The 24619-nt window shown below is 45.6% G+C and overlaps 1 protein-coding gene across 10 annotated transcripts in view; it reads left to right on the top strand.

The window, feature by feature from the left end:
• The window catches only part of LOC119964904 (BMP/retinoic acid-inducible neural-specific protein 3-like), a 209894-nt gene that overhangs the window by 149413 nt on the left and 35862 nt on the right, over nt 1-24619 (top strand). For 9 of the 10 annotated variants that reach the window (XM_038795008.1, XM_038795004.1, XM_038795002.1 and 6 more), the window contains exon 7: nt 1751-2003. In XM_038795008.1, coding sequence (XP_038650936.1) covers nt 1751-2003 — 253 coding nt within the window. The remainder of the gene's footprint in view (nt 1-1750; nt 2004-24619) is intronic. The other variant, XM_038795010.1, reaches the window with a different exon arrangement.

Here is a 24619-nt window from a genome sequence, read left to right as displayed (position 1 = left end):
GCTTAAAATGTGACAGCTCAGCTGGTGGTAGCATTTAACCTTTGAAAAGAGCTTGCTGAGCTTGATCGTAAAATGGAGCTTAACTAATGTCAGTTTGGATAAAGAGACTTGAGATTGAGTTGTGCAGCGATCAGTTCCGCCATTGTGTCGAGAATAATAAGTCATTAAATACACACTCCGAATGATGCACTGAAAAGACACAGAGTTCAAGTGGAAGATGCCTTGCTATTTGATTTTGCAAAGAGCCCGAATAGTAAGATCCCTTCCTTCAACATAGTGTTTCCAAATAGGACAAGCGCGTTTTGAGTCAATGTGGTGGGACAGCTAGGATTGGTTATTTGTGTTGCTGTTAATGCAAAGTGTCATTTGATTCCATTTGTTATAGAGACGAGGTTTTCATTGCTAAACATTTATGATGATTGTTCTCAAAATATGAAACGACACTCCTTTGATGTGGAAATGTTTTTGAAGCATAATAAATGCCTCGAGTACATATTGGTGATATGAGGTATCCTGAGACATGGGCCGTGGAATTGGATGTGGCTCCAAAGCGGGAATAGTTTTGCAATGCATAATGAATACGATGGGTGTTTTGTCGCTTTTTTATAAAAGGCTGAGGAGTTACCAAATTGTGGTCTTTAAAACAGAGAGAAATATTTTTGAGTGAAGAAGAGTCGTACTCAACTCGAAACATTAACTAACCTCTCTTTCCACAGATGCTGCCAGACCTGCTGAGTATTCTATTTTTTATTTCCAGTTGCTATTTTAATTTGCTATTATTTGATCAATTAAAGCCAACCTGCAATTTTTAAATGACTGCCGCATTCTGGCTGGAGTAGGTGCTGGGAAAGGTTGCAGAAGAGAGAGTTGTTTACCAGAAGCGTGCTGCATTATGGCACAGCAGAGCAGAGAGCAGGCTCAAAGATTCCCAATGCTGCATTGAATGCTTTGGTAGACAGGAGGAGAGAGGTCCTCTAGCTAAAGAGATATCACAATAGATTTAGTTCACTTGACTATTGTGTGCATCATGTAGATTTTTTGGGACATCTTCCTTCAGAGTGAATATTAAACTTACATGCTTCTTTATTTGGCCTTTGTTGCTTAACGAAGGGGACTGAGGGGCATCTTACCTATGTAAGAAACATTGCGTTGGTGTGTCTGAGATCAAATTTTATTGGATGGTAATTTGTGTGGTTTGATTTGATTTGATAAGTCTCCGTACTCCCAGATGACCATAGGCTGCTTTCCCATTTGAGGGGGAGAGCTGACTGGTGCAGATTTAATCTGAGAGTCATCACACCTCAGGCAAGGATATGACTGCTGCATATGGTGGGCGGGGACTCCTATTCCAGCAAGAATTGTGAAAAAGGCACATAACAGCTGTACTATATTCTGTAGCTGGAAGTATTCTTAGAGGTGTGGTGTGGAGGGGAGGGGGGAATGATTTCTACGGTTTGCTGTCAGCAATGTGGCGAATTGACTCCCCAGGGTGCTGCCAGTTGGCATTCTCAGTGTCCTAAAGTCCTTTTAACTGAGCCACCCTGACAGAATTGGGGGCACGTTTTTCATTTCAAAATTGTTTGGTGAATAATTTATTTATTTGAACTCTCAGAAATGTCCCCAGTGTTTGGAAATAATATTGACACCCGTATATTTATTCTCAGCGCACATGTTCTTTCACAAAGTGAACATTCTCTTCTTCAATTCTTTCTCTTTGTGTAATCCGTGTTTTATTTGACCCTTCACACAGACGAGTTCAAGGTTTTTCTAAAGAAGCTGCCGACTGAGTATTTCCTGAACGCTTCGACCATCCTGCAGCTGTGGACAATGGACTTCAGTCTCCAGCATCGCTACGAGCAGCTGGAGGCCAGCCTGAAGGTGCTCTTCAACAAGGCGCAAAAGACCGTCCGCAAACTCTTCAGCCTAAGTAAGCGCTGCCAGAAACAACCGAAATTCGTCCTGCCCAGAGAAAGGTACAAGATATTCACACACAACAACATGAAGTAATTAAAATATTCTTCTGTCCACTCATTACTGAGACCTCAGAGAAAAAGTTCAGTATTTCAGTATAATGTATGATTGATTTAATACATGACAAGGCCACTGTGCGTGTATGGTTGATGTTAAGGATAGATGTACTTATAAGGTATCATATGATATAATAGAGGTTCAAAGGCATTTATTGGCTCTCAAAGGAATTATTTTTAAAATTTGTACGTGGGAGGAGGGCATCACTTGGTAGGGCAACATTTATTGCCCATCCCTAATTGCCCTGGTTTAGAGGGCATTTAAGAGTCATACACATTGCTTAAGGTTTGCAGTCACATGTAGGTCAGATCGAGTATGGATGATAGAGTTCCTTCCCTAAAGGGCATTAGTGAACCAGATGGGTTTTTACAGCAATCGACAATGATTTTATGGTCATCATTAGACTTTTTTTTAAATTGCAGATTTCTCTTGACTTCAAATTTCACCATCTACCGTGGTGGGATTCAAACCTGGGTCCCAAGAGCAATATACGGAGTCTCTGGAATGTTAGTCCAGTGACAATACCACTCCACATCACTTCCCCTTAAGCATACAATGGTAGTTTTCATTGCCAACACTCATAAATATACAATAATAAAGATAATTAACAATTGAGTTGACACATCCTTCAGACACTGAGGATAAAATGCATTACTGAAAAATTTACTATGTCACAGGTTTCGCGTTTGAGGGGATGAGCTGGCCAAGCCTTTTCGAATGCTGAAGTACCTATTCTAACTGACCTCCATGTAACCTTTCTTTCAGATGAGTTATTTGGGAATCTGCATTTCAAAGTGTTCAGCAAAAATTGTGCTGCCTCTTCTTGTCTGTGTGATAACATGTTACTGGCAGAACTGGCTCGATGGGCTGAATAGCCTACTCCTGTTCTTATTCACATACATTATCAGCTAAAGCTGTAACAGAAACAGATTTCATAGGCAAAAGCTAAATGTAGGAATATTTGGGGTTTGCTGATTTGTGGGGTTTGCTGATCTCCTCTGATATGAGCTCTCAGTTCGTTAACCATGCCTGAGTTATTCACAACAAAATTGGTTGGAAGTGGATCCCAAGAAAAGGAATTTGTAGAATGTCTAAGAGATTTTTTTTGGAGCAGCTTGTGACAGAGCCTACTAGGGAACAGGCAATTCTGGATTTGGTGATGTGTAATGAGGCAGACTTGATTAGGCAACTTAAGGTGAAGGAATCCTTAGGGAGCAGTGACCACAATATGCTAGATTTTGCCATGCAGTTTGAGAGGGAGAAGCTGCAATCAAATGTAATGGTATTACAATTCAATAAGGGAAACTACAAAGGCATGAGGGAGGAGCTGGAAAGAGTTGATGGGAAAAGGAGACTAGCAGGGAAGACAGTGGAATAGCAATGGCAGGAGTTTTTTTTTCGGGAGACACAACTGAAATTCATCCCAAGGAGGAAGAAATATGCTGAGGGGAGGACGAGGGAAGTCAAGAACAGCATGAAAGCTTAAGAAAAGCATACAAAATGGCGACAATTAGTGGGAAGCCAGAAGATTGGGAAGCCTTTAAAAGTGAGCAGAGGACAACTAAAAAAGCAATAAGGGGGGGAGAAGATGAAGTATGAGTGCAAACTAGCTAGTAATATAAAGGGAGATAAGAAGAGTTTTTGACAATAAATAAAAGGTAAGTGAGAGGTAAACATAGACATTGGACCACTGGAAAATGTGGCTGGAGAAGTAATAATAGGAAACAAAGAAATGGCAGACAGACTGAATAGTTACTTTGCATCAATCTTCACGGTGGAAGACTCCAATGGGACGCCAGAGCTCCAGGAGAATCAGTGGGCAGAGGTGAGTGCAGTGACCATTACTAAGGAGAAGGTTCTGGGGAAACAAAAGGTCTGAAGGTGGATAAATCACCTGAACCGGATGGACTGCACCCCTGGGTCCTAAAAGTGATAGCTGAGGAGATTGGGGAGGCATTGGTGATTACCTTTCAGGAATCACAGGAGGCAGGAAGGGTCCCAGAGGACTGGAAAGTGGCTAATGTAACACCACTGTTTAAGAAGGGAGGATGGCAGAAGATGGAAAATTACAGGCCAGTTAGCCTGACTTCGGTCATTGGTAAGATTTTAAAGTCTGTTATTAAGAATGAGATCGCAAAGTACTTGGAAGTGCATGATAAAATATCACTGAGTCAGCACAGCTTCATTATGGGGAGGTCATGTCTGACAAGCCTGTTAGAGTTCTTTGAGGAAATGACAAGGAAGTTAGACAAAGGAGAACCAGTGGATGTGATTGGAGGAAGGAACTGAAGGCACGGTTGCCAAGTTTGCAGATGATGCAAAGATCTACAGAGGGGCAGGTAGTATTGAGGAAACAGGCGGGCGTCAGAAGGACTTGGATAGGCTAGGAGAGTGGGCAAACAAGTGGCAGATGGAATACAATGTGGAAAAATGTGAGGTTATGAACTTTAGAAGGAGAAATGGCGGCATAGACTATTTTCTAAATGGGAAAATTGTTTGGGAATCAGAAGCACAAAGGATCTTGGGAGTCCCTGTTCACGATTCTCTTAAGGTTAACGTGCAGGTTCAGTCAGCAATTAGGGAGGCAAATGCAATGTTCGCATTCATGTCGAGAGGCTAGAATACAAGACCAGGGATGTACTTCTGAGGCTATACAAGGCTGTGGTCAGACCCCATTTGGGGTATTGTGAGCAGTTTTGGGCCCCGTATCTAAGGAAGGATGTACTGACCTTGGAAGGGGTTCAGAGGAAGTTCACAAGAATGATCCGTGGAATGAAGAGCTTGTCGTATGAGGAATGGTTGAGGACTCTGGGTCTGTACTCGTTGGAGCTGCGAAGGATAAGGGGGAATCGTATTGAAACTTACAGGATACTGTGTGGCCTGGGTAGAGTGGATGTGGAGAAAATGTTTCCACTTGTAGGAAAAACTAGAAGCCAAGGACACCATTTCAGACGAAAGGGACGATCCTTTAAAACAGAGATTAGTAGGAATTTCTTCAGTCAGAGGGTGGCGAATCTGTGGAACTCTTTGCCGCAGAAGGCTGTGGAGCCCAAATCACTGAGTGTCTTTAATACAGAGATAGATAGGTTTTTGATCAATAAGAGGATCAGGGGTTATGGGGAGAAGGCAGGAGAATGGGGATGAGAAAAATATCAGCCATGATTGAATGGCGGAGCAGACTCGATGGGCCAAGTGGCCTAATTCTGCTCCTATGTTTTATGGTCTTATGGTCTTACTGCTTCCAGGTCAAGGGTTACCAGGTTACATTGGCTGCTATTTAGTATCCAAGAAAATCAAGCTGAACAATTTACAAATGGTTCTTTTAAAATATATTTTAAAACAATTACAAATTCCACAGACATTTTATCGCTTTATTAACTATTGCTTTGTGTCAAACGTGGAGAATATTAAAAATTGTCATTGGTTGAATTGTAACTGAAAATTCTATGGTAATGCCCCGATTGGAAAGCAGATGCTTTAACTTTTGCTTGTTAAATACAGTTCTGTTAGAATGACAGTCTAAATTCAAAGGATATCCTGTCAGAGAGCTATAGCTGATAGTGCATTTAATATATAAGATGGAATGTGTTGAATTAATTAAACAAACTAAAAAAGGATAATGCCCTGAAACAGATCCACATATTTTACTGAGGAAAGAGTAGCATTACTACTGTTATTTAATAATATTAGGAAAAGTTACAATGTTAAGCACTGACTTTCTAATGTAACTGTTATATTTAAGAAGGGGTACAGAAGATGTCTGGGGAAGTATTGATCAATCAACTTAATGTCCATGGTAGGAAAACTAATGGAATCCCTGCTAATGAAGAGGATAGAAGAATGTCCTAAAAAAAAGAGAAACGTAATGAGGAATAATCAGCATGGATTCATGAGGGAAAAACTTGCGTGGCCAACTGGTCAAATGGGTAACAGATTTAGAACTCGGGCAACTGCTTGTGTGGAATTTGCATATTCTCCCCATGTCTGCATTGGTTTCCTCCGGGTGCTCCGGTTTTCTCTCACAGTCCAAAGATGTACAAGTTAGATGGGCATTGGTAATGCTAAATTGCCCCTTCGGGTGGGTTTGCAAGAATAGGGTGGTGAATCGAGCCAAGGTAGGTTGCTCTTTCGAAGGGTTGGTGCAGGCTCGAACGGCCGAATTACCTTTTTCTGCACTGTAGGGATCCTATGATTCTATAATATAGGGCACGATCTATCGGTTGCGTTGCACCAAAAAGGCAGTGTGGCCAGTAGATGCTGGGAGATCCCTCTTATGGGATCTACCCAGCTCGCCATGCCTTGTGAGATCTAACGTGATCTTGTGAGATGTTGCAATCTGAATGCTGCCCATAGTAGGCACGATCAGTATATTGCAAATCTGCTCAGTAGAGTGAGGCAGCTAGTCTCACTCTAATATGCACCCCCTGATCTACTCAAGGCAATGGGGTCCAACCTCTTTGGCTCGGAGACCTTGGGTGAGCAACATTCAGTCGCCACAAATGGGAACCAGATGGAACAGTACTTGTGGGGGTCTCGCAGGGAATCGGTGGCACCAAGGTGGTTGCTCTATGTGCAGGGTGGCAGCCTGGCACTGCTGGTTCCACCATAACCCTGGCACTGCCAGCCTGTCCAGTTGGGAGCAAGCCTGGCACTAGTGGGGGCACTGCTAGTTTTCCAGGCTGGCATTTGTCCCATGGCAGGGATCAGGCCTAGGGGTGCCCTGCATGTGTGAATTGGGGTGTGGGGGAGATTGGGGACCCCTTTATAGGTGAGTTGGGTCTTTAAGAGGGTTCACGGGTCGGGTCACGAGATTGGGGTGCCATTTGAAAATGGTCTCCCGATCTATTCCTACACTGAAGATGTGGTGAGCGAAGCTGAATTGCAACAGCGGCCCGATAGATTGCCTGGTGTTTCCCAGCGCTGTGTCACGGGACTCTGTTCCAATTTGGGTAGATTGCATCTATAATTTCCTCTTCTGGGGAAGAGCAAAACTGAGGCTGTCATTATGACATTGTCAATGAACCAGTCATGTATCAGGCGTGTTTCATGGTTTTTTGTAGAGTTCACCAGTGTACCGTGTTTGAGAAGCACTTTGTAAATAAACCCCTTGCACGATGTTATACGAATTCGACGTGTGTCACCTCTGATTCTTTCTCTTTACTTCTACAACAAAAAAACATAACAAAGAGAAACTTGGGACCAGATCTGGGCTGCAAAAAAAAAAAACAGCAGAGAAACAACTTTCAACGACAATTTTGTGAGCCACAAAAAGAAATAATCGATGGAGGTTCAGGCCTATACACGGAAGTGAGGTGGGGAGAAATATCGTCAACTTCCAAAGTGAAATCATCGTTGTGGCAAGTAAAAATAACTCTAATGTAAATACTTTGGACATCATACAGTTTGTAGCGGAGCATCGGCGAATCATCCAGTTGATCATGACAGCCGCTCGTACAAGTTAATGGATCTTTTAAAAAAGCTATGGGACAACTGCTAGTTACTGGGGGTTTTAAGCTTTGAGTACACAAACCGGTGTCTTGGGTAGAGCTGCAGACATCACACATGAGGCACTGAAATGGACCACGGGAACACAAACCTCCGGGGCTGCGACTCTGCGACCTACTGCTCAGGAATCGATAGCAAGGGCCAGAAATAATTACTCTGCTCGTGCATTGTGAGTTTATCTGCTTTAAACAGAGAGAAAATAAATGCCAGAGAGACAGGCTGAAGCACAGATCAGACGGCTGATATCCAAAACTGGCAGAAAGAAAACACGCCATGGACACATTTGAAGAGGAGGAGGAGTCATGGAACTCTTGTGAGGAAAGGTTCCATAAATTCTTTAAAGCCAAGAACCTACCATACCATCGCTGCAACCAAGTAGGACATATGGCCTGAGATTGTTGGAGCAAGGAGAACAAATGCAAAAATTGTGGTAAAGTTAGTCACATAATCAAGGCATGTTGGTCGCATCAACCTTTATCAGCACAAAAGAAGTGTACCAAAATAAAATAATGCAAAGTAGTCAGGGCAGGTTTAATAGTTAAGTGATCCAAATGAAGACTCACGGAGTTCCACAGTGTCAAGTCAGCATACGGAATTTAAGCTCGGTGTTCTATCAGTTCAAGGAGACCAGCCACGATTTTGGGCCGATCCAAAACTAAATGGCAAACTTATCAAGGTGGAAGTGGATAGGGCACTGCAGTTTCACACATACCTAAATCATATAATGTCAGAAATTGAAGTTGCAATGAAGGGCATGAAACTGACGTGGTCTTGAGGACATGTACCAAAGAAGTTCTGCCACTGAAGGGCTTCATCAAGGTGACTGTGGAAGTTGACAAACAGAAAGCGGAGGTGCCTCTTCACATTGTTCAAGGAAACTTGCCAGCGTTGTTTTGGAGATCTTAGTTAAGGAAGATTAAGGTAAATTGGATTGTTGTGAACCAACTTATTGATTCTATGAATGATCTTCAAACATTTCTGAGAAAGTATGCAAAAGTATTCAAGGAGTCACTTGAATCTATGACTGGGGTCGAAGTGAAAGTCAAGATAAAGGCAGACAGCGCGGCTACGTTTTTGAAAACGAACACCATAATCTCTGCTATTAGGCCTAAAGTGGAAGAAGAACCCGAGAGGTTATTGAAGACAAGAGTCATTGATTCTGTCACTACCAGCGATAGGGCAACCCCAATCGTCCCTGTCTTAAAGAAGGATGGTTCAGTATGAATATGCAGGGATTTTAAAATGGCCATCGACCCTGCATTATGTACTGACAAATACCCTTTATCTTTATTCAAAGATCCTTTTGCAGGATTCTCAGGAGGCCAACAATTTATCAATATTGATCTCTCCCAGGCCTATCTACAAATGAACGTAGCTAGTGAGTCTCAACTGTTACTGACCATAGTAAAACACAAAGGTATGTTTTGGTATCTGAGGCTGCCATTCGAGATAAGGTCAGCACCGGCTCTCTTCCAATGATCTATGAATCAGATCTAGAGTGGGCTATCAGGTGCGGACTGCTACCTGAACATAATCTCAGGGTTCAGAAAGAGAAGTGTGTATCTTTAAAATCTTCTATTCACTATCTTGGACACATCATCAACCAAGGCGGTCTTCACAAAGAACCTAAGACGATGTCGGAGATCCTGGATACTCCACAGCCGGAGAACGTGACTCAGTTAAGGTTGTTTCTAGGATTATTGAATTAGTATTGAGTCCTTAACTGTGGGGAATGTGTTCTTGTGAAAAACTACACTTAAGGCTCCTTTTGGCTAATACATTTGCTGGAGTTCCAGCAAATGTATTAGCCAAAAGGAGCCCGATTTCATATACTGCGCAAACTGCCATGGACACATTTGCCATTGGCATGCTGGTCAATTTTTGTCTGCCTATAGTAAGGGTACAGAACCTGTATCAAATGTTTACACCACAGAGAATATGGATAATGACATGCCAGACTTGAGGACTACAAATGCTGAGAATGTTGAACCTGTTATGACAAAGTTATCCAGGCAACCAAGGACAGTTCCTGAGTTGGCTTTTCCAGGTGTACCTGTACAGGAAGATACTCCTAGTACCCCTAAGAGCCAAGTTCCTGAACATCGTATTCTGACAAAATGAGACAAACATCCACCCAAGAGACTGTCTAACTAATGGGCATATATATCCTTAACATAACAATGATACTTCTGGCATAGTGCGTTGGCTCTGCGTTAAAGTGTTTGATTAAGTAAAAATGCTGGAGACATTAAAGAGGTAAAGAAGGAGGTTTTTTATCAGAGTAACACCATTGGTTTGATGTCACGTGTTATGCCATCACATCTTTAGAGCATTTCGCGAGCTTTTGTGGAGTTCACCCCTTGTACTATTTTATATGGACTCAATGAGAATCTCTGATTCTTTCTCTTTGCAGCTACAACAAAGACCAGAACAAAATCCAATAGGGAATTCAGAAGAAAGCTGTTTACTCAAGGAGTGGTGAGAGTATCTCTACCACTGGGAATGGATGAAGTAAATTGCATTGATGCAATTCAGGGGAAGCCAGGCAGACATTTGAGGGAATATAAACAGTAAATGCTGGATTAATTCAGCAGGTCTGGCAGCATCTGTGGAGAGAAACTGAGTTTACATTTTGGACCTAAATAATTCTGCCAGGTCTGCTGAATTTATGCAGCATTTTCTGTTTTTATCTCAGATTTCCAGCTTCCGTAATCGTTTGTTTTTATTTAAGCATTTGAAGGAGCAAGGAATAGATGCTTATGATGATAGATTTAGATGAGATTTAGATGAGGTTAGCCTGAGCTTATCCAGCCTTCTCAACCTTGCCCCTCGCCTGAGGTGTGGTGACCCTCAGGTTAAATCACCACCAGTCAGCTCTCTCTCAAAAGGGTAGAGCAGCCTACAGTCCTCGGGGCCTATGGCAACTTTCAACATTTCAGATAAGGAAAGATGGGAGGAGGGTCGAGTAGGGTATAAACACCAACATGGACTGCGTGGGCTGAATGACGGGTGGAATTTTCCGACACCCCGGGAGGTCAAAGAATCGCCCGGGGCCGGCGTCAGTCCCGCCCCTGCCGTGGCCCAAATTCTCCGCCACCCAGGAATCGGCAGGGCGGGAATCACGCCGAGCCGGTCGGCAGGCCCCCCGTGGTGATTCTCCGGCCTGCGATGGGCCGAAGTCCGGCCGTTCCCGCCGGCGGGAATTAAATCACGTCTGGTGGCAGCGGGATAGGTGGCGCGGGCGGGCGCCGGGGTCCTGGGGGGGGGCGCGGGGCGATCTGGTCCCAGGGGGTGCCCTCACGGTGGCCTGGCCCGCGATCGGGGCCCACCGATCGGCGGGCGGGCCTGCGCCGTGGGGGCACATTTTTTCTTCCGCCCCGCCATGGCCTTCACCATGGTGGGGGCGGAAGAGAACCCCCTCCGCTGCGCTTGCGCCGGTATGACGTCAGCAGCCGCTGACGCACTGGCGCATGCGCGGACCTCCGCCAGCTGGCGAAGGCCTTTCGGCCCCGCCTGGCAGGGTGCTAAAGGCCGTTCGCACCGGCCGACAGAGCGGGAGCCACTCCGGCGCAGGCCCTTCTCTGCACCTTTGGGGAGGCCCGACGCCGGAGTGGTTCACGCCACTCCGTCACGCCGGGACACCCCACCCCGCCGGGTAGGGGAGAATCCCGGCTGATGTCTTTTTGTGCTGTATACCCTATGGAATCTGGGTTAGTGCTCTCTATTTGGCAGCAGAAAATTAGACAGTAGCTCTCACACACAATCACTATCAAAACGTACCTGGCAGAGTGCGTAAATGGAAAGTGCCCTCCAATATTCAGCACCTCAGCTGATCATGAAGAACTGTAACCTGTTTGAGAAACCGAAGGGTGGCTTAACGTCTGAGAAGCCATGCACCAGAGAAATGTCAGCATCTCCAGGATAGGATCTGAGAATATGGAGAAATGGTGTCAGAGTTGGCATGGTTTCTGGAGTTTGTCATATTACATTGAACACAGAGAACAGGTACAGGTCATACAGCCCAACGCGTCTATGCTGGTGCAAGTGCTCAATACGGGCTTCCTCGCACCAAATATATTCAGTCCTATCAGCAAATCCTTCTATTCCTTTATCCTTATATTCAGTTCCAGCTTGGGCAGCATGGTGGTACAGTGGTTAGCACTGCTGCCTCACAGCGTCAGGGACCCGGGTTCAATTTCGGCCTTGGTGACTGTGTGGAGTTTGCACTTGTTCCCCATGTCTGTGTGGGTTTCCTTCAAGTGCTCCGGTTTACTCCGACAATCCGTGGAGGTGCACGTTAGGTAAATGGTCCATGATAAATTGCCCCAGTATCCAAGGATGTGCAGGTTAGATGGGGTTGCGGGGGTAGGGTGGGGAAATGGGTCAGCTAGGGTGCTCTTTCAGAGTGTCAGTGCAGCTCAATGGGCCAAATGGTCTCCTGTTGCGCTGTAGGAAATCTATCTAACTCCATCAATGCTACTCACCTTATCTATTCCTTGCGGTAGTAAGCTTCACATTCACACCAATCTCCTGGCAAGGAGTTTGTCTTGAATGTTTTAGTCAGTTATGAGTGATTTTCTCATATTTATGTCCCTAGTTTTGGATTCTTCCACAAATGGCGCTTGTCACAGGTTTGGAATAGTGAGAACTTTGTGCGTGAGTCATGTTATGGGGAATGATCGTTTTTAAAACTGCAGTCCAGCTAATTAGGTGAGGAAATACTTTGAAACATGAAGATTTTCAAACAGCCAGAGTGAACGAGAGGCATATAAAATGGGCAGCTAATATAGACACTAAATCAATGTTATGAAACCTTTTCATAATTGAAGTGCTACGACAGGTCATCCTTCAGCCATCTTTTTCCATAGGAAAAAAGCCACTGGCTGTGATGTCTTGACAGTTGAAACCTCTCATCACGGTGCATTGCAATCATTTTTTTTCACTTTCTCCAATGGCTCTATATCATTTTTGTAATCTGGTGAGCAGAACTGTGCACAGTATTCTAAGTGTGGTATGAGCAAATTATCACTTCCTGGCAGCTATTATCAGCAGACACTATCCACAGCTGCCCGCTCTAAATGTTCATTTTCAAGGTTAGAAGCAAAGATTGAAGAAATATGCAGCACTGAAGTGCTGTATGTTTTACTAATGTATAAATAAAGAGTAGCCCCTCGAGCCTGCTCCACCATTTCGTAAGACCATGGCTGATCTGATAGGAGCCTCAAATTTGCATTCCTCCTACCCCCAAGAACCTATCGCCTTGCTTACCAAGAATCTATCTACCACTATCGTAAAAATATTCAAAGACTACTTCCACAGCCTTTTCAGAAAGAGAGTTCCAAATACTCACAACCCTCTGAGTGAAAAATTTCTGTCTCATCCTCGTTATAAATAGGTGACCCCTTATTTTTAAACAGTAATGCTTATTTCTAGATTCTCTCACAAAAGGAAACATCCTCTCCACATCCACCCTGTCTAGACCACTCAGGAACCTATATGTTTTAATCAAGTCGCCTCTTACTCTTCGAAAATCCAGCGGATACAAGCCTAACCTGACCAACCTTTCCTCATAAGCCAATCCACTCATTCCAGCTTTGGAGCTTTGACAAAGAGTCATCGGACTCGAAACGTTAGCTCTTTTCTCTCCCTACAGATGCTGCCAGACTTGCTGAGATTTTCCAGCATTTTCCCTTTCCATTCATTCCAGGTCTCAGTCTGGTAAACCTTCTCTGAATTGCTTCCACCTTATACATAATGTGGAGATGCCAGCGTTGGACTGGGGTTAGCACAGTAAGAAGTCTCACAACACCAGGTTAAAGTCCAACAGGTTTGTTTCGAATCACTAGCTTTCAGAGCACTGCTCCTTCCTCAGGTGAATGAAGAGGTGGGTTCCAGGAACATATTATATAGACAAAGTCAAAGATGCAAGATGATAGTTTGAATGCGAGTCTTTGCAGGTAATTAAGTCTACAGGTCCAGACGGGGCAACTGGAGGGAGGGATTGTGGAGCATAAATCACGGATTAGAATTTTTTTAAAAGCCCATCCCGTTCATCTGATACCTCAGCTCACACAGCCCAGTAACTCAGAAAACAGCTGATGTAACACAGTAACCAGGTAACAAAGACAAAGATGCCAGAGTATAATTCCTCACTCAACCCCTCCCCTAGCCTGACGCTGATCCGGTTCCACATTCCACGCAAGATTCCTTCAAATTTTCCTTTCTTTCAGAGCCTCTAATGCAGAATTCAATCGGTGTGGGGGAGGGGGGGTGGAATTTTCAAGATCAAATTCATTTCTGGCATCATCAGAAGTGTTGAGATTCATCAAAGTGAAACTTTCATCTCCCTCACTGCCTGTCATTTAGTCACTGAGCTATTACTCAACATTTATTGGAATCTTTTCGTGATTTTTGAGGTCAGACTAATGGCCCTGTACTTCATGTCTCTAATGTAAATGTAGATGCTTATCGCTGATTGCTTCAACCCTGCAGAACCTTCGACAAATGAACAAACCCTTTCCTCTTGCTAGTATATTTCAGACGTTTCCTTCAGTGTCTGGTCCAGGCAATACTCAACTTCATCTTAATTTATCAACTGTGCCATCCTTGCCAGTTTCAATGTCTCCACATCCTCCCTTGTGAACATTTTCAGAAAGTAATAGCTTAAGTGACTCTACGGTCTTGCCTTAATTCTCAATTATGCCACCACTTTTATCTCTGACATCATCCCTAACCACTTAATTGCAACATGAGACTGAGGAATGTTAATTACTGTGCTAAATGTTCCTCGCCATTTTCCTCCCTGAACACGTTATTAAACACCCGTTAATATTTTATGACACACCTGTAATTTTCCCCACAGGGTTTTACATGGTAGGACAAAATTTGATGTCAAGATAAGGTTGAACTATTCACCGTTATATGTGTAGAAATGTTACAAGTTCAGGCAAAGAGCAGAGACCTGGTTAAATGTGAATATCCCAAAGTTGCTGTTCAGTCAGTTTGACTGTGGTATGAGCTTCACCAAAATGTCCGCCTCACCACTGCAATATATTGACGAGCATGAGGTTGCTAAATGGACACAGTAGACGTGAACTTTTTATGTTCTTTGTAGTAGCAACCGAGACAAAGAATCAGGTAGCACACATCAAGGGGGCAATTCTCTGAGCCCTGCGCCGGGCTGGAGAATCGGCGCAACCACGCCATGATGCTCCGACGCCGGCGCGTGATTTTCTAAGGTGCGGAAAATCGGCAGCATTTGCTCCGGCGCGGTTGGCCCAGCTGGGCCGCGGGCCGCTGGAATCGGCAGGGCCGCCGATTCTCCAGCCCAGCTGGGCCGAGCGGCTGTGCGTATACGACAGAGCCCCGCCGGCGCCGTTCACTGCTGGTCGTTGCCGGCGGGAACTCTGCGTGAACGGTCGGGGGGCAGACTATGGGGGGGGCCTCCGATGGGGCTGGCTCGTGATCAGTGCCCACCAATCGGCGGGCCGGCCTCTCCACCCCGGCCCCTACTTTCCTGCGCGGCCGGCCACTGAACACCGACGCCATGTTGAGTCGGGGCCGGCGCGCGTAAGAAGTCCCCCGGGCATGCACAAGTTGGCGTGGCCCAACTGCGGATGCGCGGGTTGGCGAGGTGCACATTTGGCGCCGGGAAGTGAGGTTGGTGTGGCGTGAAGCGCTCCTGTGGGGGCCAGAATCAGTTGTCCCCGTGCCCGTTTCGCGCCGTCGTTAAACATGACGGCTTTCACAATGGCGTGAACACTTGGGCTCCATTTGGGAGAATCGCCCCCCAAGTTCATATAACATTGTGCAAGGGGTTTATTTACAAGATGCTGTTCAAACAGGGTATGATGGTGAGCTCCTCGTAATTCCGTGAAATGCTCTGATGACACCATTACATAACATGTGGTATTGCACCAGCCAATGGTGTTACTCTGTTAAATAACACCGCTCCCTCATTACTCCTTTAGTGTTCCTGGCATTTTTAATTAATGAAACACTTTAACACAGAGCCACCACATTATGCTATAACTGACATTGTTATGTTGCAGACACATATGTACATTAGTAAGATAGTCTTGTGGGTGGATGTCTGTCTCATTTTGGCAGAACATAACGTCCAGGAATGTAGCTCTTAGGGTTACTAGGAGTGTCTTCCTGTGCACTGGTCGGTGTTATGTCTGACAAAACTGATTCAGGAACTGTCTCTGGTTGTGTGGATGACTCTATCATAACAGGTTCACAATCCCTGCAATTGTAGCCTTCAAGTCGGGCTTGTCACTGTTCATACTCACTGTGGTGAAAACATCTGGTACAGATTCTGTACACACACTATGTGCCGACAATAATTGGTCAGTGAGCCGACGCGAAATTCATTCATTGTCAGATTGCACAGGACATGAAATTGGACCCATTTTGGCTAATGCAATTGCTGGTGTCCATGATTCGCTTGAGGTATAATTTCTTGCATGAATATGTTTCCCATGGTCAAAGACTCTCCTTCAGGAATATTGTTCCCTTCTAGACACTTGCCATCTGATGTTGTTGCCTGAGTATCTCTGAGTCAAAGGGTCAAACTGTGTGCCTGGTCACATGCTGCAGCTGTGGACCATTCAGGATCTCCAACATCATTTTAATAAGTTTTTGTGAATACCGTCATGGTCAATCATGTGCCCAAGATAGAGGATAGAAGATTTAAAAATGTTGCACTTCTCTCTCTTAACCTTGAGATTATATTGTTGCAGCCTTGCAAGAACAGCTTTGAAGGTCTTTACATGCTCTGCATCATTTGAACCTGTAATCAAAATGTCTTCCAGATAGCATTGTACACCTGATAGCCCACTCAATATCTGATCCATAGATCGTTTGGAAGGGAGCCGGTGCTCACTTTATCTCAAACAGAAGCCAACAATACCGAAACAGACCCTGTGGGCAGGATTCTCCAACCCCCCCCCCCCCCCACCCGCCGGGTCGGAGAATCCCCGGGTGGGGGCGGCGCGAATCCCATTCCACGGCCCCGACGCTGGCTGCCATATTTCTGGCGCCGGTTTTTGGACAGGGGCGGGATTCCTGCCACGGCGGTTGAGGGCTGTTGGCAGAGGCCCCCCCGGCGATTCTCTGGGCCCCGATGGGCCGAGCGGCTGGCCATCTGGCCACTCCCGCCAGCGTGAATCACTCACCTCATGTACCGGCGGAACCTGACAGGTAAGTTGGTGGGGGCGGTCCTCGGGGGGGGGGGGGGGGGGGGCATCCGACACAGGGAGGGTCCCCACGGGGGCCTGGCCCGCGATCGGGGCCCACCGATCTGCGGGAAGGCCTATTCCATGGGGGGCACTCGTTTTCTTCGCCACATACGCAAACTCGCACCGTCCCTTCGGTGCCAGCTGGAACGGCGCCAACCCCTCCGCCATCCACCTGGCTCCCAAAAGTGCGGAGAATACTTTCAGGGGCTTTTGACGCCGGAGTGGTTAGCGCCGGTTCTTCCGCCGGCGTGGTGACTTAGTCTACAGAAGGGAGAATCCCGGCCACTGTGGTACTATGTTCAGTAATGGTTAATACTCGCAAGCTATGGCATGGTGGCACAGTGGTTAGCACTCCTGCCTCATAGCGCCAGAGATTCGGGTTCTATTCTGACATGGGGTAACGGTGTGGAGTTTGCATTTTCCCCCCGTGTCTGCATGGGTTTCCTCCGGGTGTTCCGGGTTCCTCCCACAATCCAAAGATGCGCAGGTTAGGTGGATTGGCCATGCTAAATTGTCCCTAGGTGGGGTTACGGGGATATGTTGGGGAATTGGGCCTCGGTATGGTGCTGTTCCAGGGAATCAGTGCAGGCGCGATGGACCAAATGACTTCCTTCTGCACCGTAAGGATTTTATATTTTTATGATTTCCAGATAGTTTTAGGAGAGATTAATTTGCTAAATTTTTGGCTGCGTGGGAGCCTGCAAACATATATTTAATAAGTGGTAGAGGATACTGATCAGCACATAATACAGGGTTGATAGCCATTTTTAAATCCCTGCATATTCGTACTGAACAAACCTTCTTTAAACTTGGATAATTAGGGTTGCCCAGTTGCTGGTGGTAATATGCTCAAGGACTCCTGTCTTCAGTAACCTCTCAAATTTGTCTTCCACTTTAGGTCAAATAGCATACACAAAGGTACGGGCTTTCAAAAACGTAGCACATTGTCTTCCTTTATCTTGCGCTTACTTCGATCCCAGTCATGGATCCAAGTGACTCCTCGAATACCTTTGCATACTTTCTCAGAAGTGGTTGAAGATCGTTCATAGTATGAAATGAAAATGAAATGAAAATCGCTATTGTCACAAGTAGGCTTCATAAGTTACTGTGAAAAGCCCCTAGTTGCCACATTCCGGCGCCTGTTCGGGGAGGCTGTTACGGGAATTGAACCGTGCTGCTGGCCTGCCTTGGTCTGCTTTCAAAGCCAGCAAATTAGCCCTGTGCTAAAGTATCAACAAGTTGGTTCATGGCACCAGTTTAGCTTAATCTTCTTTAACCAGCATTTCCCATATAGTGCTGGAAGATTTCCTTGAACAATTTGAAGAGGCACCTCCACTTTCTGCTCATTTATTTCCACCGTCACCTTGATGAAGCCCTTCAGCGGCACAGCTACTCGGTGTATATCTTCAAGACCATGTCAGATGGTAGCATTATCTGATGGTATATCAGTTCAGGTACAAGTGATACTGCAGCACCTGTATCCACTTCCATCTTAATAGTGTTCCTATTTAATTTTGAAAAGACCCAAAATCAATGATACTAGAACGCCGAGCTTACATCCCTTAAGCTGACATGACACTGGTACTTGGTGAATCTTTGGTTGGATCACTTAACTGGCAAACTCACTCTGAAGACTTTGCAATATTTTTCTTGGTACACTTCTTTTGCGCTGACAAAGGTTGGCGTGACCAATATGCCTTGGCAATGTGCTGAACTTTACCACAATTTTTGCATTTGTTCTCCTTGCTCCAACAATCTCCAGTTATATGCCTCACTTGGTTGCAGCGAAGACATAATAGGTTCTTAATGGACCTGCTTCTCACAGACTCCACTTATGGACTTCACATACTTCAATCAGTGAATGTTCTCTTGAAGCAGGTTCCATAGACATTGCGAATTCTATAGCAGATTTAGGGTTTAATGCACTTTCAATCAACAGTTTTCTTTGAATAGCTTCATCCCTGAGACTACAAGCTAATCGGTTACGAAATGTATCATCCAAAGTCTGGTAGCCAAATTTGCAGTACTTTACTAGCTTTAGCAGTGATGCAACAAATAGTGAAATATTTTTCCTTCCTCTTGTGCATGACGGTGATACTGGCATCTTTCAGCTATTAATAGTGAACAGGGAGAGAAATGTTCTTGCAAGACTCTCATATGACGTCTCTCCAGATTCAGCTGGGTTATTAAGTTCTGTAATAATTGAATGTTTTCTTCCCAACGGAGCTGAGAAAGGTCGCAGAATGCAGTTCTGCTGATGTCTGATTGGCTTCCAGGAACAAATGGAACCTTTCCTCGTAAGAGTTCCATGTCTCTTCCTCCTCATCAAATGAGTCCATGGCGCCCTTTATTCCCGCCATTGTTGGATAGCAGCTCTCTGATATGTGCTACTTATCCTTCAGCGTGTTTATCCTGCAGTTAATTTTCTCTCTGCTTAAAGCAGTCAAACACACAGCGCACAAGCAGACTTACTGTTTTGGTGCCCCACTATTGATTTCCAGGCAGTAGGTTACAGAGTCGCAGCCCCATTGGTTTGTTTTCCCGCAGTTTCAGTGCGATGTGTGTGGTCTCACAGCTCTTCCCACTGCAACAGTAAGAGTAGTGAAAACTTCAGTCCTCTATTTGAAGTCAGCCCACAGTAATCTGCAGTTGTCCGATAGCTATTTTTTGATAACTTTTTTCCTTGCACTAATGGCTGCCATGATCGACTGGATGATTCACCAACGCCCACTACAAACTGCACCGTGTCCAAATATTTACCGCTGAATAATTTTTACTCCCCAGATCGATGATTTCGCCTTGGACTGCAACAATATTTCTCTGGAACGCACTCCTAATGGCGTATGGGCCTGAATCGCCAGCAATGATTCCTTCTTCTGGCTCACAATATCGTCATCAAAAGTTGTTTGCCTCCGGCAGCACTGTGGAATAGTGGGTTAGCCTTGCAGCCTCACAGTGCCGAAGTTGCAGGTTCAATCCCGGCTCTGGGTCACTGTCCGTGTGGAGTTTGCACATTCTCCCCGTATTTGCTTTTGTTTCGCCCCCACAACCCAAAGATGTGCAGGCTAGGTGGATTGGCCACGCTAAATTGCCCCTTAATTGGAAAAGGTCAATGAGGTAGCACGGTAGCACAAGTGGATTGCACTGTGGCTTCATAGCGCCAGGGACCCAGGTTCGGTTCCCCACTGGGTCACTGTCTGTGAGGAGTCTGCACGTTCTCCCCAGTGTGCGTGGGTTTCCTCCGGGTGCTCTGGTTTCCTCCCACAGTCCAAAGACGTGCAGGTTAGGTGGATTGGTCATGCTAAATTGCCCTTAGTGTCCAAAGAAGTGAGGAGGGGTTATTGGGTTATGGGGATAGGGTGGATGTGAGGGCTTAATGTGGGTCGGTGCAGACTCAATGGGCCGAATGGCCTCCTTCTGCACTATATCTTCTATGTTACACTAAATTTATAAAGAAAGAAGAAAAAAGTTGTTTGCGTGCCATCTTTTTTTTACGGCCCAGATCTCATCGCCCTTTTATCTTTTGTTACCTTCCTTGTTGTAGCTTCTAAAGGAAAGAATCAGAGGGGTACACATGGAGTTCATATAACATTGTGCAAGGGGTTTATTTACAAGATGTTGCTCAAACAAGGTACAATGGTGAATTCCACAAAGGCCTGCAAAATGCTTCGATTACATGGTTGCATAACACGTGACATTACACCAGTTATTCTTATACATAACAAAACTAAACATTTCTTAGATATTAAATAGCAGTTGAGGGACCTTTTTAACAGCATTATAATTGTTAATAACCACTACTCAACCTCTCTTGGTTTGAACATTAACTATTAAGCGTGCGAAGTCTTACTTCGTCAGGTTTTGATCTTTTTGGGTAGATTTTAAAAATGTAATTTCATTCTACCTTTTATCAGTCTTCATTTCTCTTCTGTACTTGGTTTGCCTTTAAATTGACCGCCTAGAAAAAACCTTAAAAAGAACAAAGAACGAAGAAAAGTACAACACCGGAACAGGCCCTTCGGCCCTCCAAGCCTGTGCCGACCATGTTGCCCATGTAAACTAAAATCTTCTACACTTCCTGGGTCCGTATCCCTGTATTCCCATTATATTCATGTATTTGTCAAGATACCCCTTAAATGTCACTATTGTCCCTGCTGGGGCAGCACGGTGGCCTAGTGGTTAGCACAACTGCCTCACGGCGCTGAGGTCCCAGGTTCGATCCCAGCTCTGGGTCACTGTCCGTGTGGAGTTTGCACATTCTCCCCGTGTCTGCGTGGGTTTCGCCCCCACAACCCAAAAATGTGCAGAGTAGGTGGATTGGCCATGCTAAATTGCCCCTTAATTGGAAAAAATAATTGGGTAATCTAAATTTAAAAAAAAACTATTGTCCCTGCTTCCACCATCTCCAGAGTTCCAGGCACCCACTAACCTCTGTGTAAAAAACTTGCCTCGTACATCTCCTCTATACCTTGCCCCTCGCACCTTAAACCTATGCCCCCTAATAATTGATCCCTCTACCCTGGGAAAAAAACCTCTGACTATCCACTCTGTCTATGCCCCTCATTATTTTGCAGACCTCTATCAGGTCGCCTTTCAACCTCCATCATTCCAGTGAGAACAAACCGAGTTTATTCAACCTTGCTTCGGAGGTTTTGTACTGTCTATTTTCCAATCCTTAAATCACAGTGGTTAAGGAGAAATCAGTTGTCTGTCCTCCTCACTTAACTTCTAGTTGCCCTCATTCTGTTTTACTCATTCTTCCATTATCAACTTGCACATTCCGCCATTTTATGGGCAAAAGATTTTGAACTGCAGCATGCTGGAGCAAATCTAACTAACAGTAGATGCCATTAGTGGCCCTGTGCCAGCGAAATCTGTCCCAGACTTTTGCTTCCATTTTGCTGTATGTTTTATGTGTCTCAGATCAATGCAGCAAAGACACCAGTTTCTATGTGTGTTAACAGGCTTTATTCAGTTGTTTAAAAGTGTCTGCTCTCGCTCATGCTTCTTGCCATTTCCAACTGTTTCTCTTTCTTTTGCTTCTTTTCTCTGCGTCCACAAGGCACAATCAAAGCAAAATGAGCATCAATTGTAAACAGACTCACTAATCAAACACGGAACAATTGAACACTATGGGCGGAATTCTCCGCTTCCGCGAAAAATCGGGAAGGCCGTCGTGAACTCGGCCGAGTTTCACGACGGCCTCGGAGGCCGCTCCTCTCACCCTATTTACCCCCACCCGGGGGGCTAGGAGCGGCGCTCCGTTATTCCGAGAATGACGCGATGGCGGCGCCTACGTGACGTCAGCCACGCATGCGCGGTTGCCGTCTTCCCCTCCGCTGCCCCGTGAGACGTGGTGGTTTGATCTTGCGGGGCGGTGGAGGGGAAAGGGTGCGTCGCTTTGAGACGCCGGCCCGATGATCGGTGGGCACCAATCGTGGGCCAGTCCCCTCCCGAGCACGGCCGTGGTGCTCACTCCCCTCCCACCCCCCCCCCCACAAGCTTCAAACGGCACTTTGGCGCCCATATTCACGACGGCAGCGACCAGGTGTGGTTGCCGCCGTCGTGAACCGGTCGGGAACGGCAGGCCGCTCGGCCCATCTGGGCCGGAGAATCGCCGGTCGCCGTGAAAAACGGCGACCGCCGATTCTTCCGAGCGGGGGTGTGGGAGAATCGCGGGGGGCGCCAGGGGGGAGTGTTGTGAGTCACCCGGCTCTCCTGTGATTCTCCCACCCGGTGTGGGGAGCGGAGAATCGCGCCCTATACTTCTCTTGGGCTTACTCTTGTCAACCATTTTGGACGTTCCAGCGAGGACTTCCTGTTTTAGTGAAAACCTTGCAGGTTAAAGTATGGACCAGGATTCTCCCCTGCATAAGCCCCCTCCAATTCCAAACTCAATGAGAAGAAAGCTAGCTTGTCCAAATTAGAAAATCTCACCTCTGTCTTTGTTACTTTGCGACCTGTTTTCCGGGCAGGCCTCAGACCTTTTACCCTCCATAAACTTAAACTCATACAATGCTCTGCTGCTTGGATTCTAACTCTCACCAAATCATAGTCATCCATCACCCCTTGATTGCTGACCTACCTCGTTCGACAATTGCTTAATTTTGAAATTCTCATCTTCACAATCAAATATATCCGCGGACTTCCCCTCCTTGCTTCTGTAACCTCCTGCAGCCGCTCAACCTTCTGAAATCTCTGTACACCTGAAATCTTTCTTGTGTATTCTTGCCCTTCGTCGCTTCATCATTGGCAGCATTGTCCTCAGCTGTTCAGGTTCTAAACTCCTGAATTCCCTCCCTAAGCCTTCCTGCCTTTCTATCCCTCTCTCCCCCTTTACGATGCTCCTTAAAACTGACCCTCTTTGACCAAGTTTTGGATCACCTATCCTAATGTGGCATGCAGGTAACTTTGGCTGATAATGGTTCTGTGCAGTGCCATAGGACTTTTATAAAGGACTATATAAATGCAGGTGTTTGTTGTTGAACTTCGTTTTAACATCCTTGGTGAACTCCCAGATAAAGTGCCACCTCTTACTCAGAACTTGCTATTTAGAGAATGGGAATTTGAATTATAATACAGGATTTCATGGCTTGCAGCAACTTAGAGGAGTTGCACAATCAATTTTCCTTTTGCCAATGCTGTCTCCATCTATTTAATTCAAGAAGATAAGTAAGGCATGCATTAGGATAGGAAGCCTCAGGATTCATCATAGGGCAGCATGGTAGCATAGTGATTAGCACAGTTGCTTCACAGCTTCAGGGTCCCAGGTTCGATTCCCGGGTTGGGTCACTGTCTGTGCAGAGTCTGCACGTTCTCCCCTTGTCTGTGTGGGTTTCCTCCAGGTGCTCCGGTTTCCTCCCACAGTCCAAAGATGTGCAGGTCAGGTGGATTGGTCACGCTAAATTGCCCTTAGGATAGGTGGGGTTACTGGGTTACAGGTTTGGGGGGGCTTGGTTAGAGTGCTCTTTCCAAGGGCCGATGCAGACTCGATGGGCCGACTGTAAATTCTCTGATCATCTCCCCTCCACCTAGAACCCCGTTCAACAAAGAAGTAATGAATGTGCTATTCCGTGATGCAAGGCAGCAGAGGTCATATTGTTTGTGGCAGAGAGAGACACAGGGCCTAAGGGTGAGGAACACATTACAGCAGCATTACCGGCGGGTGGCAAGATATCATGTTTCCTCGGTGACACAAACATTTCAGTGACCCTACCTAGCCAGATGATGTAAGAGGAACTAGTGACACACACTACAAGGAGAAGGCAGGCCAGAATCTAACAGCACTATGGATGTATCTACATCACAGACTGCACCTCTTTAGGAAGGTGACTCTCCATCACCTTCTTCCGGGCAATTAGAGATGGGCAATAAATGATGGCCTCGTCAGAAATGACCACATACTGTGGGAAAGTAAATTCAGAAACAACAGAACGAGAAAGGCCACAGGAAAGGGTCTCTGACCTTTGCCCTCTAATCTAAAATGGCGGTACAACCTTTGCCAAGAAAGTTGGGCAAGGACGTCGGAGATGCAGTAAACGCAGTGGGCAGCAGCTAAAAAAGTGTTTGTGGAAGTGGAGGAGGAGAAAGTCATAAAAATAGGAGCTCATGGTATTTGTAAACAGCAGCTTATGGCATTTGAAAAAAAGAACAAGAATAAATTTGTTGGTAACAATGGCTGTGCCACTCTGTAGTTTTCAGGAACTCATTAGGTGAAAGGCATTAAAGTCAAAATTAAACAAAAGGGCTTGCATTTACATAGCACCATTCATGGCCACAGGATATCCCATAACACTTTACAGACAATGAAATTCTTTTGAAGTGTTAAACAAAATACCCAACAG

The sequence above is a fragment of the Scyliorhinus canicula genome, chromosome 4, assembly GCF_902713615.1.
Source record: "Scyliorhinus canicula chromosome 4, sScyCan1.1, whole genome shotgun sequence".
NCBI lineage: Eukaryota > Metazoa > Chordata > Chondrichthyes > Carcharhiniformes > Scyliorhinidae > Scyliorhinus > Scyliorhinus canicula.
This window is presented reverse-complemented; position numbering and strand designations above follow the sequence as displayed.